The sequence below is a fragment of the Bacillus rossius genome, chromosome 1 (assembly GCF_032445375.1).
Source record: "Bacillus rossius redtenbacheri isolate Brsri chromosome 1, Brsri_v3, whole genome shotgun sequence".
Taxonomy (NCBI): domain Eukaryota; kingdom Metazoa; phylum Arthropoda; class Insecta; order Phasmatodea; family Bacillidae; genus Bacillus; species Bacillus rossius.
The window spans coordinates 276,872,753-276,886,282 of NC_086330.1; the positions used below are offsets into that span (position 1 = coordinate 276,872,753).

The 13,530-nt window shown below is 39.3% G+C and overlaps 1 protein-coding gene across 1 annotated transcript in view; it reads right to left on the bottom strand.

The window, feature by feature from the left end:
• LOC134527619 (stimulator of interferon genes protein homolog) overlaps window positions 1-13,530 on the bottom strand; it is an 87,628-nt gene that overhangs the window by 14,720 nt on the left and 59,378 nt on the right. The window contains exons 5-6 of the mRNA XM_063360463.1: window positions 2,253-2,363; window positions 378-510 (exon numbers count right to left, since the gene is read on the bottom strand). Of these exons, the coding sequence (XP_063216533.1) occupies window positions 378-510; window positions 2,253-2,363 (244 nt within the window). The remainder of the gene's footprint in view (window positions 1-377; window positions 511-2,252; window positions 2,364-13,530) is intronic.

The following is a 13,530-nucleotide window of genomic DNA, read 5'->3' on the forward strand; positions in this document are numbered from 1 at the left end:
ACCTAGGACTGAAGAACGCTATCGGTACACGGAATCACAAGAACTTGTTGTCAGTAGCGCTCTCTAGTTCCCTTTTTAGTAAATTATTTCATTTTTACTAATTGTTTTTCTACTTAAAAATTGACATGTGTATTATTACTGATACACCCTCGAAATAACAGTAAAAGGTGAAGCAAGTGTTCCCGTGTGTTGCCTCTTACGACTCGAAAATAAAGTTAGTACTGATAAGAAAACACGTGACCCAACAACAACTGCAAGAGAGCTATCAGAATAAGTGACCTAGAAAATCCCTTGCTTAATAGTAATGATCCAAAAATGAGATAGCCAAATTGGTGTGTGAGAATGATTTTCAAGTTAAAACTACTTACTGAACTTACCAGTGTTCTGATCTCCTCTGTCAGGAAGCATCATCCGCAAGTACCCATAGAAGAAACTGTATGCCATTCCGCTTCCGTAGTCCAACCCACCGATATCTTTAAGTTGCAGCATGACACGATGCGGGCTCTCATCCTGCATGAACAGCAACAATGAAAATAAAATTTTGGAAACAAGAAATATCCATTTTCATATCTGGACACAAACAAATACTCCCGCCCTTGACGTAATGTTGTTTGATTTGTGCAGTCAAAATCCCAGGCACGCTGTGGCTCCACCACGGCAGAATGCTTGGACTTGAGTATCAAGAACTCATCATTAAATTGTTATCAAGAGCAAGGAACACCGCAAGTCACCACGAGTGATTTCTGTTTGTCGTTTACATGAGTTGGAAGTCACCTGAGTGTGGGAAAGGTTGTAAAAGTTTGTTCTGGAAAAGTGAAATGGTGCCTATGTTTTATAGAATTTATATGGAATGTTTGCTCTCTGGAAGTATGGATAATTCTCTGAGAAAATGGATGACCATATTACTAATGAAGTCCTAGCACAAGAACTATTAGAAAGAAAGAATGAAGGAAAAAGTTTTACATAGGTGATGATGAATTAGCACTTGTTATATACAGTAATAGGTTAAATTTTTTTGATCAGATTTGTACAGCAAAATGGATATATAATAACTTTATCGCACCATAGATATGGATAGTATCAGGAAGACTGTGCACTTCGCTAGTAGTATCTATGGCCAGCACCAAGCGGGACTAGTGGCGCAAACTAGCAATGAAAATGGTGCACGCGCTTTACCAAGGCACGGATCTCATATTTTGTGCATTCATTAATCTTTGAACTGAATATACCCATTTGTTATTGTTTTCTTATGATCGGATTGTTTTGTATTTTACGTTTCTCAAGTTAAAATTTTATTGAAAATTGTTCTGTTGCATAAAGTTGTTTGTAAAATAAAACAAACAAGCAAAAATTTCTGATTTTTTTTACAATAGCCTAATTTTTTTTTCTTTTAGGCTTGCTGCTTTTACATGCTGCAAGATCTGCACTGCATTATTTAGACAAAAACTTAATATTTATTTTGAAACTAACCCACAAAGAGTTGTCAAGTGTTAATGTTTTGTGTGCATTGGTTAACAAAGTAAATCTTAAATATCAACACATGATATACTGTTTATTTTCAAAACAATTCATCAAGAATTACCATGTGTGTCACTGAATTTGTGTATTGCATATTGGGTTGCACTCTTAGTATCGCAGTAGCGTTTAGTTATTTATTTGGAAAATCTTTTGTAGATTTTATAAAGCACTTATTTTCAAGACCTGTAAAAGAGTCGTACGGATACTTTGGTTTGTGGGGTGGGAAGGTCTAGAAATAGTAGAAATAGGAATAACTTAGCTTACATTATATTATTGTTAATTTTTAAAAACCAATGAAAAAATTGTCTTCTGTCAGAAGTGTTAAATAAATGGTAAGTTATCATAAGGTAACTTTTTCATTAAATTTTTTTTTAGATTTTTATTTTTAACATCAAACAAGCTATATAATTCTTAATTTGTCTGATCGGCAATGATCGGCGCCGGTCATCGGCGCAAATGATCAGTATCAGAATGATAGTAAAAAAGAAACAACAAGAAAGAAGAGAAGAAACTGAGCTGGCAACTTCCTCCTCCTCCTACTCCTCCTCCTCCTAATTCAAAACCCCACCTCCCCCACTTTCCTTGAACTGAATCGTTGAATTGATCCGAATGGTCTCCAAAGACTGGGCTGTTGGCAAATTGTTAAGGTTTTTAAATAAAAATAATAATAATAAAAAATGGAGCCCATAAACAGAACAGTGGATGAGAAAAAAAAAATTAAAGCTGAAAAATACCATTTTCATGAGATTTCCAACGCAGTACGCAGCCAAAACAATCGGGCACAATGACAAAGTTGTGAGTCTATCAAGTTTCACAACGGTTCCACCATACAGCAGTACCAATACCTGAAAAAAATACACACTAGATTAAAACAACTAACAATAGACAGTATTGTTAAACTGAATTTCAATAAACAATTTCATATTCTCCTTGAACATACACATACAAACATTCATCATTCCTATTTCTCAATTATTTTTTATTAATTCAATACCTAGTCACCGTAACATTTTGCGGTAAATTTCACCACTATGCTGCAAGACAAACATTTGTACGTTTGCACGTCTTGCGGGACTGAACAAATGCTAAATATGACTTGCATTAGAAGACCTATAGCCACAATCCAGAAGTTGGTGATGCTACTCCTATGAGGATCAGTGAAAGATGGAGATGCTATCTAGCTCTAGCGGCATCCGATTAATGGTTCACCATCTCTGGAATATGAGACTGTGGAGCCTCACCTGAAAGTTAAAAATACCACCCAATTTATGGGGTCTTCAACCATTTAAGAGGTGGATTGAAGTGCGTGTAGAGTGAGTGTGTGTGTGTCTACACACACACACAGTTTTAGTAATTAATAAAAATGTAATTAAACTTAATTGGGCTATCCCACACACACACACACACACACACACACACACACACACCCTATGTTGGGAGAACTGTGTTCGTTAGAGATAGCCCAATTAAGTTTAATTACAGTTTTATTAATTACTAATATTTACATTATTAATAAATAATTTTACTTAAAATGTCCGATCACATATCACTGGCACTTAAAAATGTTTATTGGCAAGTCACTCTGACATCGTTTGGGCCTGCTGCCTTTCTAGCCCGATATGCCACCACCCTCCTACCCCTCTTTCTTCCGTGCCGTACATTCAAATCTCCCGCGGCCGACATGTGCGTGTGTACGTGTGTGAACGCCCAGCAAGAGGCAGAGTCGAGCCAGTGCTTCGTTCCCTTCTAATTTATAATTAAGTATTATTATTGTATTTATTTAATGTGTGTTGTGTATTTAAGTTCAGGGCCTTACACTGTAATTCATATGTTTCTTCTTTGCAAAAATTCCAAAGGGCCGCTACACTCAGACTTGCCGAAGGCTATCCAGTAATTGTAATTTTATTTAATTATTTCTTGTGTAAATCAATTATTAGTTGATTGCAGTTCATGAACCGCCAGGTTATAATATTAAAGGTTTTTTTTGTAATTTAATTAGTTTTATTAAATATGCCATGGCACGATACGGCTCGGAATAACGGTACAATCCGTCTTGGCACGCAACGCCATTGTCCTGCCAGCCCGGCGGCCATCGCTCACCCCAGTCGCTTAGCATCACCACCCGAGGTAGGATGCACTCTGCACTCCGAGGACTTCAACTTCGTTATTCTGACCACGTGGTGGCCAGACAGCCCGTAAACCAGTCGTGCCGCAAGGCTTTTCAACAGTTTAAATATATTTTGTAATTCTTTATGTACTGCGCTCACGCGGAAAGTGTACCGTGTAGACTATAATAAATCACAACGTTATCGGACTTGTCCTTTTTTCTGTTTGACCACGTGTGAACTCCAGGTTGGTGTGTGGGATGCCATAAGAGCCCACAATGTTATTTCATAGCATGCCCGTCGCTGAGAGCGGGTCCAGGTTAATTATTTTGTAGGTAGTGTACGGGGGTCAAGTCATGTCCCCACACGGGCAACGTCACGCCCCTAGTTAATAGTCTCATCTGGGTCCTTGTATCTTAGACACGGTGGCGCCCATCATAATTAACATTTCTCTAACGTACTGACAACCCCCGGCGACATCAACTCAATGTTTGTCAAATTCCACAGTTTGCACTCCTCACTGGAGCTAGGCTCAACAATAGTTCATCTCTTACCTTGAGCCTGTCCCCCCCCCCCCCCCCCCCCCCTCCCCCCCCCCACACACACACACACACACACACACACACACACACACACACACACACACACACACAGTCTTGCGCCACTCAGTCGCACTCTCTCGATTCCGTTGCATCGCGCCACTTTCAAGGGTGTCTCTCACCCTCTTCACAGATGTCGCATTTCCTTTCATTCGCGGAACTCTCCAAACTCTTGGAACTCGCTTGAAACTCTCGCGGCACTCACGTGGAGGATGGCGTCGCTGTTTAAGAACCTGGGGCGCCCTTCTAAAATCGACGTGTCGCCTCATCCCAGGCCGACCCGACACCCGAAAAGTCTAGAAAGGTGGCGCCCGTTCCAGTCACTTCACATGGTGGCCCGCGGAATTCCCAAGGTTGCTCAGCGATAGATAACCGCGCCGAGGAAGGGGAGTGGAGGTAGGAGGGGGGTAGCAATGACCTTTGTAATCAGGCCAGACGCGCATGGCATGCCTTACGTCAGTGGACGGCACGTGACATGGTGTGTGACGCCAGTGGCCATGCAGGGTCGCCAGCCAGCTCCAAACTTGGCATTGTGGTCATCATAGCTTACCTGTGACTTAAACCTGGGAATTGGAATCATGTCTTATCTCACAGTGGCATACTCACACTCAACATTCCCTGGCAAAATGTGTCTCGACAAAAAAGCTTTGTCCCATACACACTGTTTCATTTTTATTCTTGCATTCACCTATGCAATAAGTATCCATTAATATTTTAAGAACAACAGTTTGTTTTCATGCTACTGTCCCTCGAATACAAAATTCTCTCAAAATTTAAATGTATAATTTCATGTAATATCTAAAGATACCTAAAATTGGCCCGCCACAAATTTTTTTACATTGTTACACTCTTGTAACAAACTATATAGAAGACCCTATTATAGTCTCTTTTTTGAAAGATTATGAAATCATGTTCCTGTCCATGTGATTGCACGAGTCTGACATGTGTACAAATTTTACAGTATCACTGAATTTTAATTTAAGATAATCCACAGTATGTTTTTAGTAGTTTTGACCCTGCATAAGTAACTCAAGTTCATTTATAGCTCAGGTGGCACAGGCACAGTAATGGGGGCACGGCCGCATGTGTATAGCATGTTTTGTAAATTCCTGACATCCCGATATCTGGTGTTGACTTAATATTAATAGCATGCCAGTGCTGGTGTTCTGTCGTTATTGGTCACACTGTGGAAAAATTAGTTGTGCTATGCCCGTGTGCATGGGTGAAATTTTGCCTCTTAACTGGCCTGAATCGTTAATGAAATTTGGTTAAGGCAACACCGGATCGTTCTAAAAGGATATTGTTGTTTCCTTAAGCGTGAAGTGGATCCACTTCAAACCGCGCGCCGCCGAGCGCCACCGCTCCCTTCCCCTATCATTCTGCCTCCACCTTCACCTTCCTTTCTTCCCCTTCGCCGATTCCAGTGACGTCACTGGGATTATAAATTGGTAAGCCCCCTGTGGCCTCGGGTCTGTTCCGGTCCGAAGGTGTCGCGACATGGTTTTGGTATGTATGCTTAAGCAGTCGTAACTTTAAATTAGTGTGAAGTGGCCATGCTCTTGTTGTTGATGTAGCTTAAATTCTCCTGAGGTTAGGGTTCTATATTCTAAATCCTGTTTCGACTTCCTGTGTCTGCTTTGTTTGCTTTGGAGTTAATTTTCTGTTTGAAGTATGACTGCTGCGCCATACCCGAACCATGGCGCAACTCCCCCAGATTTAATATTCTCATTCTTATTATTGCCTTAAGTATTGATTACCTTGACTGGCCGTGCTTGTACAAGAAAATACTCTTTATTCATTGCTGTTGGCCGTAAATAATTGCTCTAATTTATTACTGGGCTTGGCCGTTGGATCGGACAGACCACAAGCACGAGCACCCTGTTTGAATCTCCTCCCGAGGAGCAGTTAGCTTGACCTTCTCGGTTTCTGTGTAATAAATCGTGTTGGTTCTATGTGTTAGTTTGTTAATTTAGGGAATTGCTTGCTTGTAAACATTGTTTAGGGTTTTGAATTTATATGCTTGTAATGAAAGTAATGTAGGTGTCTCGTACGGCGTTAACTCTGTATAATAAATTTTCTTCGTGTAATATATTTGGATACGTTGCTAATGATATGATATTGTTTTCACGAGCGGGATTATATATGAACTTTTATATTTATTGATGCAATAATATGCGTATATTTTGTCATGACTATGTGTCGAATAATAGTTTCGAATACTAAAGGACTTGTACCCTTAATTGTATCATCACAAATGTGAAAGGTTAATGCAATTTCATATTTATTCTGAGCAATAAATTGTATGGATAGTTTTCGTCATTTTGGTTGTGCTTTACGTTTCCATCCCATGTTCGCTAAATCACAACATGTTTTACTTTCTTCCATGACGCATCTAGCTGGGTTTTATTCAAATTTATTAATCACATGTTTATTTTGTTGGTAGCCCCTCTAAGGGCATGAGCTTGTTCAGGTCGGAAGATGCCCGAGGTAACAAGTTGTAGTTCACAATTGCATGTTGTTAAACTCCCTCGCACAGGAAGCTTGAAGTAACAAGTTGGTAACTCATGTTTACAGAATTATGTATAAGTCATGTGTTGGACTCACTTGGATAGGCGAGGCAATGAATTTGCGGATCAAGAAGTAGAAGGGTCAAGTTTTTGGATTTTGCTTAAGTCAAATTTGTTAAGCTCACTTGGGTAGGTAAAGCCCTAGACGTATCAAGTTTGTGGAGTTATAAGCTGTTGTCACTAAGAAAGTAATGTTATGCTCACTCGAGTTGGGAAGTCAATTTGAACGAGCACATCATTACAGATGTAGAAGTCGCTGTTAACATGTAACTATATGTTATGTCCCCGAAGGGAAACTAGCTCGGTAGAGGAGGCGTATCATTTCAGTTGGTCATCTTAAAATAATTTTAAGTATTGCTGATACTCTCTGCCTAAGTTTTTGATTAAGTTTTGATTTTTAAGATGCTAGTCCCTTTTAAAATACGAGGGTTATTTTTTTTTTTCAACCTCTGATTGGCTGTAATAAAAAAACGGGAATGAATTGGGAAATTATTTTAATGTCAAAAGAAACGTACATCTTTACTCTATTTTTCCACATAATCACCGTGCAGATTGAGGCATTTGTCGTACCGATGCACCAGCTTTCCAATACCCTCTGCATAAAATGATGCCTCCTGCCTATTCAGCCACGTTTTAACAGTGCTCTGCAGTTCATCATTGGTATTGAAGCGTCGTCCTCCAAGCCACTTTTTCAATGTGGGGAAAAGGTGGTAGTCACTCGGTGCCAAATCCGGACTGTAAGGAGGGTGATCAAACACTTCCCATCAAAATCTTGCAAGGAGTTGTTGTGTTACGGCGGCACTATGCGGTCGGGCGTTGTCATGAAGTAAGACAACACCAGATGTCAGCATTCCTCTCCGCGTGTTGCGTATCGACTGTCTTAGCCGTCGTAGTGTCGTGCAGTATGCAGCAGCATTGATTGTTGTCCCTGGCTCCATGAAATCAACCAGTAGCACACCTTGGTGATCCCAGAACACTGTAGCCATCTGTTTCTTGGTGCTGAATGTCCGTTTGAACTTTTTCGGCTTATTTGGAGAATAGGTGTGCATCCACTGTTGTGATTGAAGTTTTGTTTCTTCATTATCGAAATGAATCCATGTTTCATCACCTGTCACAATTTGAGTCAAAAAGTGTTCACCATCGTCTGCGTAACGCAGCAAAAATGACAAGGCTGATGCCATTCGCCGCTCCTTGTTGATGTCAGTCAACATCTTGGGTACCCACTGGGCACAGATTTTCCTGTATCCGAGATTGTCTGTAACAATGGCGTATAGGCCTGACCTTGAAATGAGCGGAAATTGTTCAGACAGTTCTGAAATCGTGAATCAACGTCTCTCACGAACAACTGCATCAACTCTCTGAACTGTTTCATCTGTTGCTACCGACTTCCTTCCTTGGCCACCTTCATCATGAACATCAATATGGCCTTCGCGGAATTTCCGACACCACTCTCGCACAACGCCATCGCTCATAAAGTTTTCACCGTACACAACACTCATTCGGCGATGAATTTCTGCTGCAGTGTGCCCTTCTGCCTGTAAGAAACGGATGACTCCACGCAGCTCGCATTTCGCCGTACAGTTTATCGTTGCAGCCATGTTACATTCCCATAACCAAGCTTCAACTGAGGTGTGAGTTGGCCGCTCCACATGGTTGGTGGAAGGGGGTAAACACTACGAGACGTGTCAATTCGTGTACGAGCGATTAGGGTATCGATTAATGGGCATGCCAAGGAGAAATGAAACTGTAATCACACTGCAGGGCACTGTTAAAACGTGGCTGAATAGGCAGGAGGCATCATTTTATGCAGAGGGTATTGGAAAGCTGGTACATCGGTACGACGAATGCCTCAATCTGCACGGTGATTATGTGGAAAAATAGAGTAAAGATGTAGGTTTCTTTTGACATTAAAATAATTTCCCAATTCATTCCCGTTTTTTTATTACAGCCGATCGGAGGTTGAAAAAAAAATAACCCTCGTACTTGGTTATCTGGTAATGAACACCCGTATGTTGTAATGGAAAGACTAATGAATTGTAATTATAAATATTTGGTTAATTAAAACAAATGTTAATTTAAAAAGAAAATCTCAAGTTATTATTTTTTAAATAAAAGTCTTTAGTTTAACTTATCTCCCACCAGATACTATCCAAAGGGGATGGAAACTTACAGATCTCCCATAGTTCAAAGTTGAATTTGAATTTTTTTAACACCATTCAATGGAAATGTTAAAACCTGCACATACATACACTAGAAAATTACAGAAATAAAAAATGTTAACACAACCCGGAGAATGGTTAACTGCGATATAATTTTTCCACCTTATTTCACCATGTACTGGCTAACAACAATTTTTCCCACTTAAAAAATTACAATTGTTTAAGATTTTTGCAACATCACATCACATATAAAAAAAAAGACACTAACTTGGTGCAGAAATGCATAAGCAACTATTGAAAAAAAAAATCTTATCTATCACTTCGCTACATTTATGCAGAACATGACACAATAATTTGAGGCTGTAATTGTTGAAAAAAAAAAAGTACACGGGAAACATTATAAAATTTTCAAATTTTGTTTTCTGTGTTAAATGGAGTTGATTTCTAGTGTTCTGAAACGTAAAAAGCAAGATATACATTTTTCAGTTAGTATAAATTTTGTAAAATAAATCTTACTTCAAGATAACTGCATAGGAAAATGCAAATATTAAAAATGTAAATATGAAGTATTACTGTAATTTTTTTTTTGCAAAATAGTACTACATTTTTTAATGTTCACTGCACATGTCAAATGTGTATCGAGTTTTAAGAAAAATACTGTTGATTCTCATTCGGTCGAGTACAATGAACTCAAATTTTGAGTAAAATTAAGCTGAAGCTACTTACTTGACTCAGCTTTGAGTTTTCAAGTCTCAGCCCCTTTACTAAGAATAATTATGAAATTTTACAGTATTTTAATATAGCTAACCTAACCTAAAAAAAACTGTTCAAAACTGTAAATTACTGGTAAACTACCTGAAATATCACAATAATGTTTCTCGAATCACCAAACAAAATGAGTATAACTCAAAAATACAATTTCCAGAATTAAATTTTTAATATTTCAGAAAAGCATCTTCTACTCTTGGAAATTACCAAAATTATTTATTTTGTTACTGGAGGCTTGGACTACAAGTACAACCTCCAACCATTAGAGGTCAGGGACCAACACACAATTAAGATGCATGTGGGCAAACAACAGGTGCAATCTTTGCCTAGCCGTCGAAAGGTTCAGAAATTAAAATAACAAACCTTTAAAGTTGGCAGGAAAAAGAAAAAAAAGAAGAAAAAAAAAAGCAATATAACCTATTACTAGGGACTGGAAAAAAAGCATATATTATTTTATAAACCAAATTATATTATTGTGAAATTAAATTTTTTTTAAGCAACATGTTTCAAAATTAATAATTCTAAATTTTTGGAGACTAAATATTCATATTTACCAAACCTACAAATGTCAAACTATTTACGTTTTGTACAAAGAACAATTTGTTTGTGCCTTTCTAGATTAAAACAATAACCATTCTAATGCTGATTTTAATTTAAAAAAAAAATTGCTAATGCAATCTGCTAGCAAACATTAAGTCGCAGGCTTAAAGTAAAGTAACACAAATCAACTGGATTAACTGGATTGGGGTAATTTTGTTTGCATGTAACTAGGCTGCATCACAGAGATGTGGCAATACCACAAAGCATGCTGATCAGAAAAACTAGTGTAGACAATGATAAAAAAGAAAATCACATGGGTCAAGTGTAACATTTGGAGGAAAGTCAAGTACGTATAGTTCTGCTTTGGTTTACTTTCACACTCCCACTAATGCAAAAATGCATGACAGTGAAGTCTGTCTGGTTTTATCTTACTAGCCAACCAATAAACCTTTCGTCTGAGAGCTTAAAAAAAATCTGTGAAAAGGATGGTGGATGTGTTGTTTTTGTGATTTTTTGAATATTAAATAAAGTGCTGATGGGTCTTAATTGACAAACATACTTCCAAATAATTTAATTACATATGCACATATTTCTCAGACAAACAGCAAAATATAAACATAAGGTGAATCAGGTTACAAAGTCCACAAGGCTGGGTTGTTTCTTTTTAAGTGTGACACCATACATTGTGTACAACAATAATTATTAAATCCATTCATGAATGTGTAGCAGTTATGTGGCATTTGAGAAAAGATTTTTAAAAATAATTATTTAGAAAAATAGCTAGAATATCATTTATGTTAGAAATGTGCAAAAAGTAGCATTGGAAGTGTAAATTAGTAAAAAAAATTGCATCAGTAGCAAATGCTAATTTTTCCAGACCCTATGAATCACTCATATTTTGTATTTTTCTATTTCTGTAATGGTCATTAACTTTTCAACATGAGTTATCACTTATTTTAAGTCTGTGAGACATATCTTTAGGGGGAGTTTCTTTCAAACCGCACAGAATACAGTTTCTGTTTTACCAGGCGCTTTGAATATAAGCAGCATAACAGCCTATTTCAGACCTCACTTCTTTAAAAACATTAACTCGGCGCCAAAGTTCCAGCTGAATGGAGCAAACACACTTTGTTAGCTCCGTCGTTCTTGGAAGGGGATTGTAATGGAGGGCTCGACACTTACTTGCAATGTACATTCTCATAAAAATTTTGGCCAACCTTCATCTATTTGCCAAAACAATCAGTAATTTAATCTACTGAGTAAAACTTGTAGGTTTTTGAGATCGTCGGAAATACTCGCCATGACCCGCACCCAACCAGGCATGGCCTTTTTTCCATAATGCCTCAGTCTCATTGTCGAGCAGTCTTTCTCACAAAAAAACATAACTTTTGCCGGGCCAAAGAGCAGCGTGCAAGCACTCACAGTCAAGTCTCGTCGCCGAATGCTGGCGCAATCACTCTCCTACTTCCATATGTCATAAACACCTTCCCTATTCTCCCTTCTGCTGCGTCACAATACACATTCAAACCATGCTCTCACAAACGTATTTTTTCTTAAAAGATCCACATCTCATTTGCCTTTTTGGCTACTCAGGTAACCATAATATAGTTTAAAATCATATTTCAAAAAAATTAATACTGTAAAGTTTTCCACCCCCGACTCACGTTTGTTCGGGCACCATTGGTTGTTGCACAACTCCCCAACCAAAGGGATTTCCCAGCGGTTCAGTGGTTACCGAAAAATGGCTACACAAGAGTTTGTCGCATCACTTCCACTCAACCAACTTGCAACACGTTGATCCAGTCCTTTTGCAGTCTCGCTTCCTTACTCCTCCCCTGTGCACCTTACACCCACGTTTTCTCTCAGCGTCCCATCCTCCATCTTGACCTTCTTCTTCCTCTCTCCCCTCTTCCGCCGGCAGTCCGTATCCCTCCGCAACACTCCAAATGAGGGAATTTGACTTCACCACTGTTTAGCAAGCTCACTTATTCTAACGAAGTCTAATTTCAGAAAATGTTTAACCACTATTATTGACGTCCTACAAGTTAGTTCACACGCAAAAGTTTCAAGCTAAAAAATAGGTGGATCAGGGCGCAAGACAGTAGTTCCTAGCCAATAACAGCCCCCAGGCTGTAGACAATACTGCTATCAAAGTTGGAAAAAGTGGCTTAACTGCCATTTTATCAGGGCATGGGGGTAAGCTGCAGTCCACCTCACAACCCCCCAGATAAAGTCATCCTAATGGGTGACTCTCACAACATCCAGATGGCTTTCTCTCTCAGCAGGCTCACGTCAGTCACTGCACTAGTTGCATGATCAACACAAATAACATTCCTCATTCTCCTCTATATAATAACACCACTTATCTACACAGGCTCTTAGTTGTCATGGCTTCTAGTCTCCCACTAGGGTAACCCAACCACGTTGCCCCTACCACATGAGATCCAGTCATGGCCCCTTTCTTTAACACCCTCAAATCACATGTCACAAAAGTAAGGCTTCAGTAACCCTTGATTAAAGATACCCCGCACTTCATTATTTTTGACCCCCACCAGTTCCCAAACATTCGGGCCCACTGCCTTGCTTAGCCTGAAAGGTCCCTCATAGAGTAGGTGAAGTTTCTTGGTTTCCTTCTGCAAATAGTTACTTTTCTCATTAACTGTGAGTAGTACTAGGTCCCCTACCTGGAATCTCTGAAACGGTTTACTTTGCTGCTGACCCCTCTTTAACGCTGCATGCTTCAAGCGAAGGCGTACTTCTTTCACCCTATCTTCCCTACTCAATTCATCGCCTGCAGGAAACACACATTGTCCTGCTAGCTCATCCCGTTGTCTTTCATCTGTCACAATCTCTCGAGGAGAGAACCCGGTCCCACTGTGTACCTGCTCATTAGGCACTCTGTTGATGAGCGGAACTGCATCGGCCCACTTACTATGTCTATCATGGCAGTAGGTCCGCAGCAATCTCCCTATTTCCCGCATGACTCTCACTAGGATTGCTTTGGGGATTTAGGACAGAACTGTAAACTACTTCTGTTCCTGCCCAGGCGCACTCCCATCTCCACATGTCTGATGTAAATTGCGTCCCATGATCGCTAAGCACCCTCTTAGGTACCCCATACTCACTGAAATACTGATTGATCAGCTTGATAACACAAGCAGCTACGGTAGCTTTCTTTAATGGATAATAACAGACCAGCTTTGAGAACACATCCAACACTACAAACAGATACTGAACACCGCCCCGACCCTTTGGTAATGGTCCATACAAATCA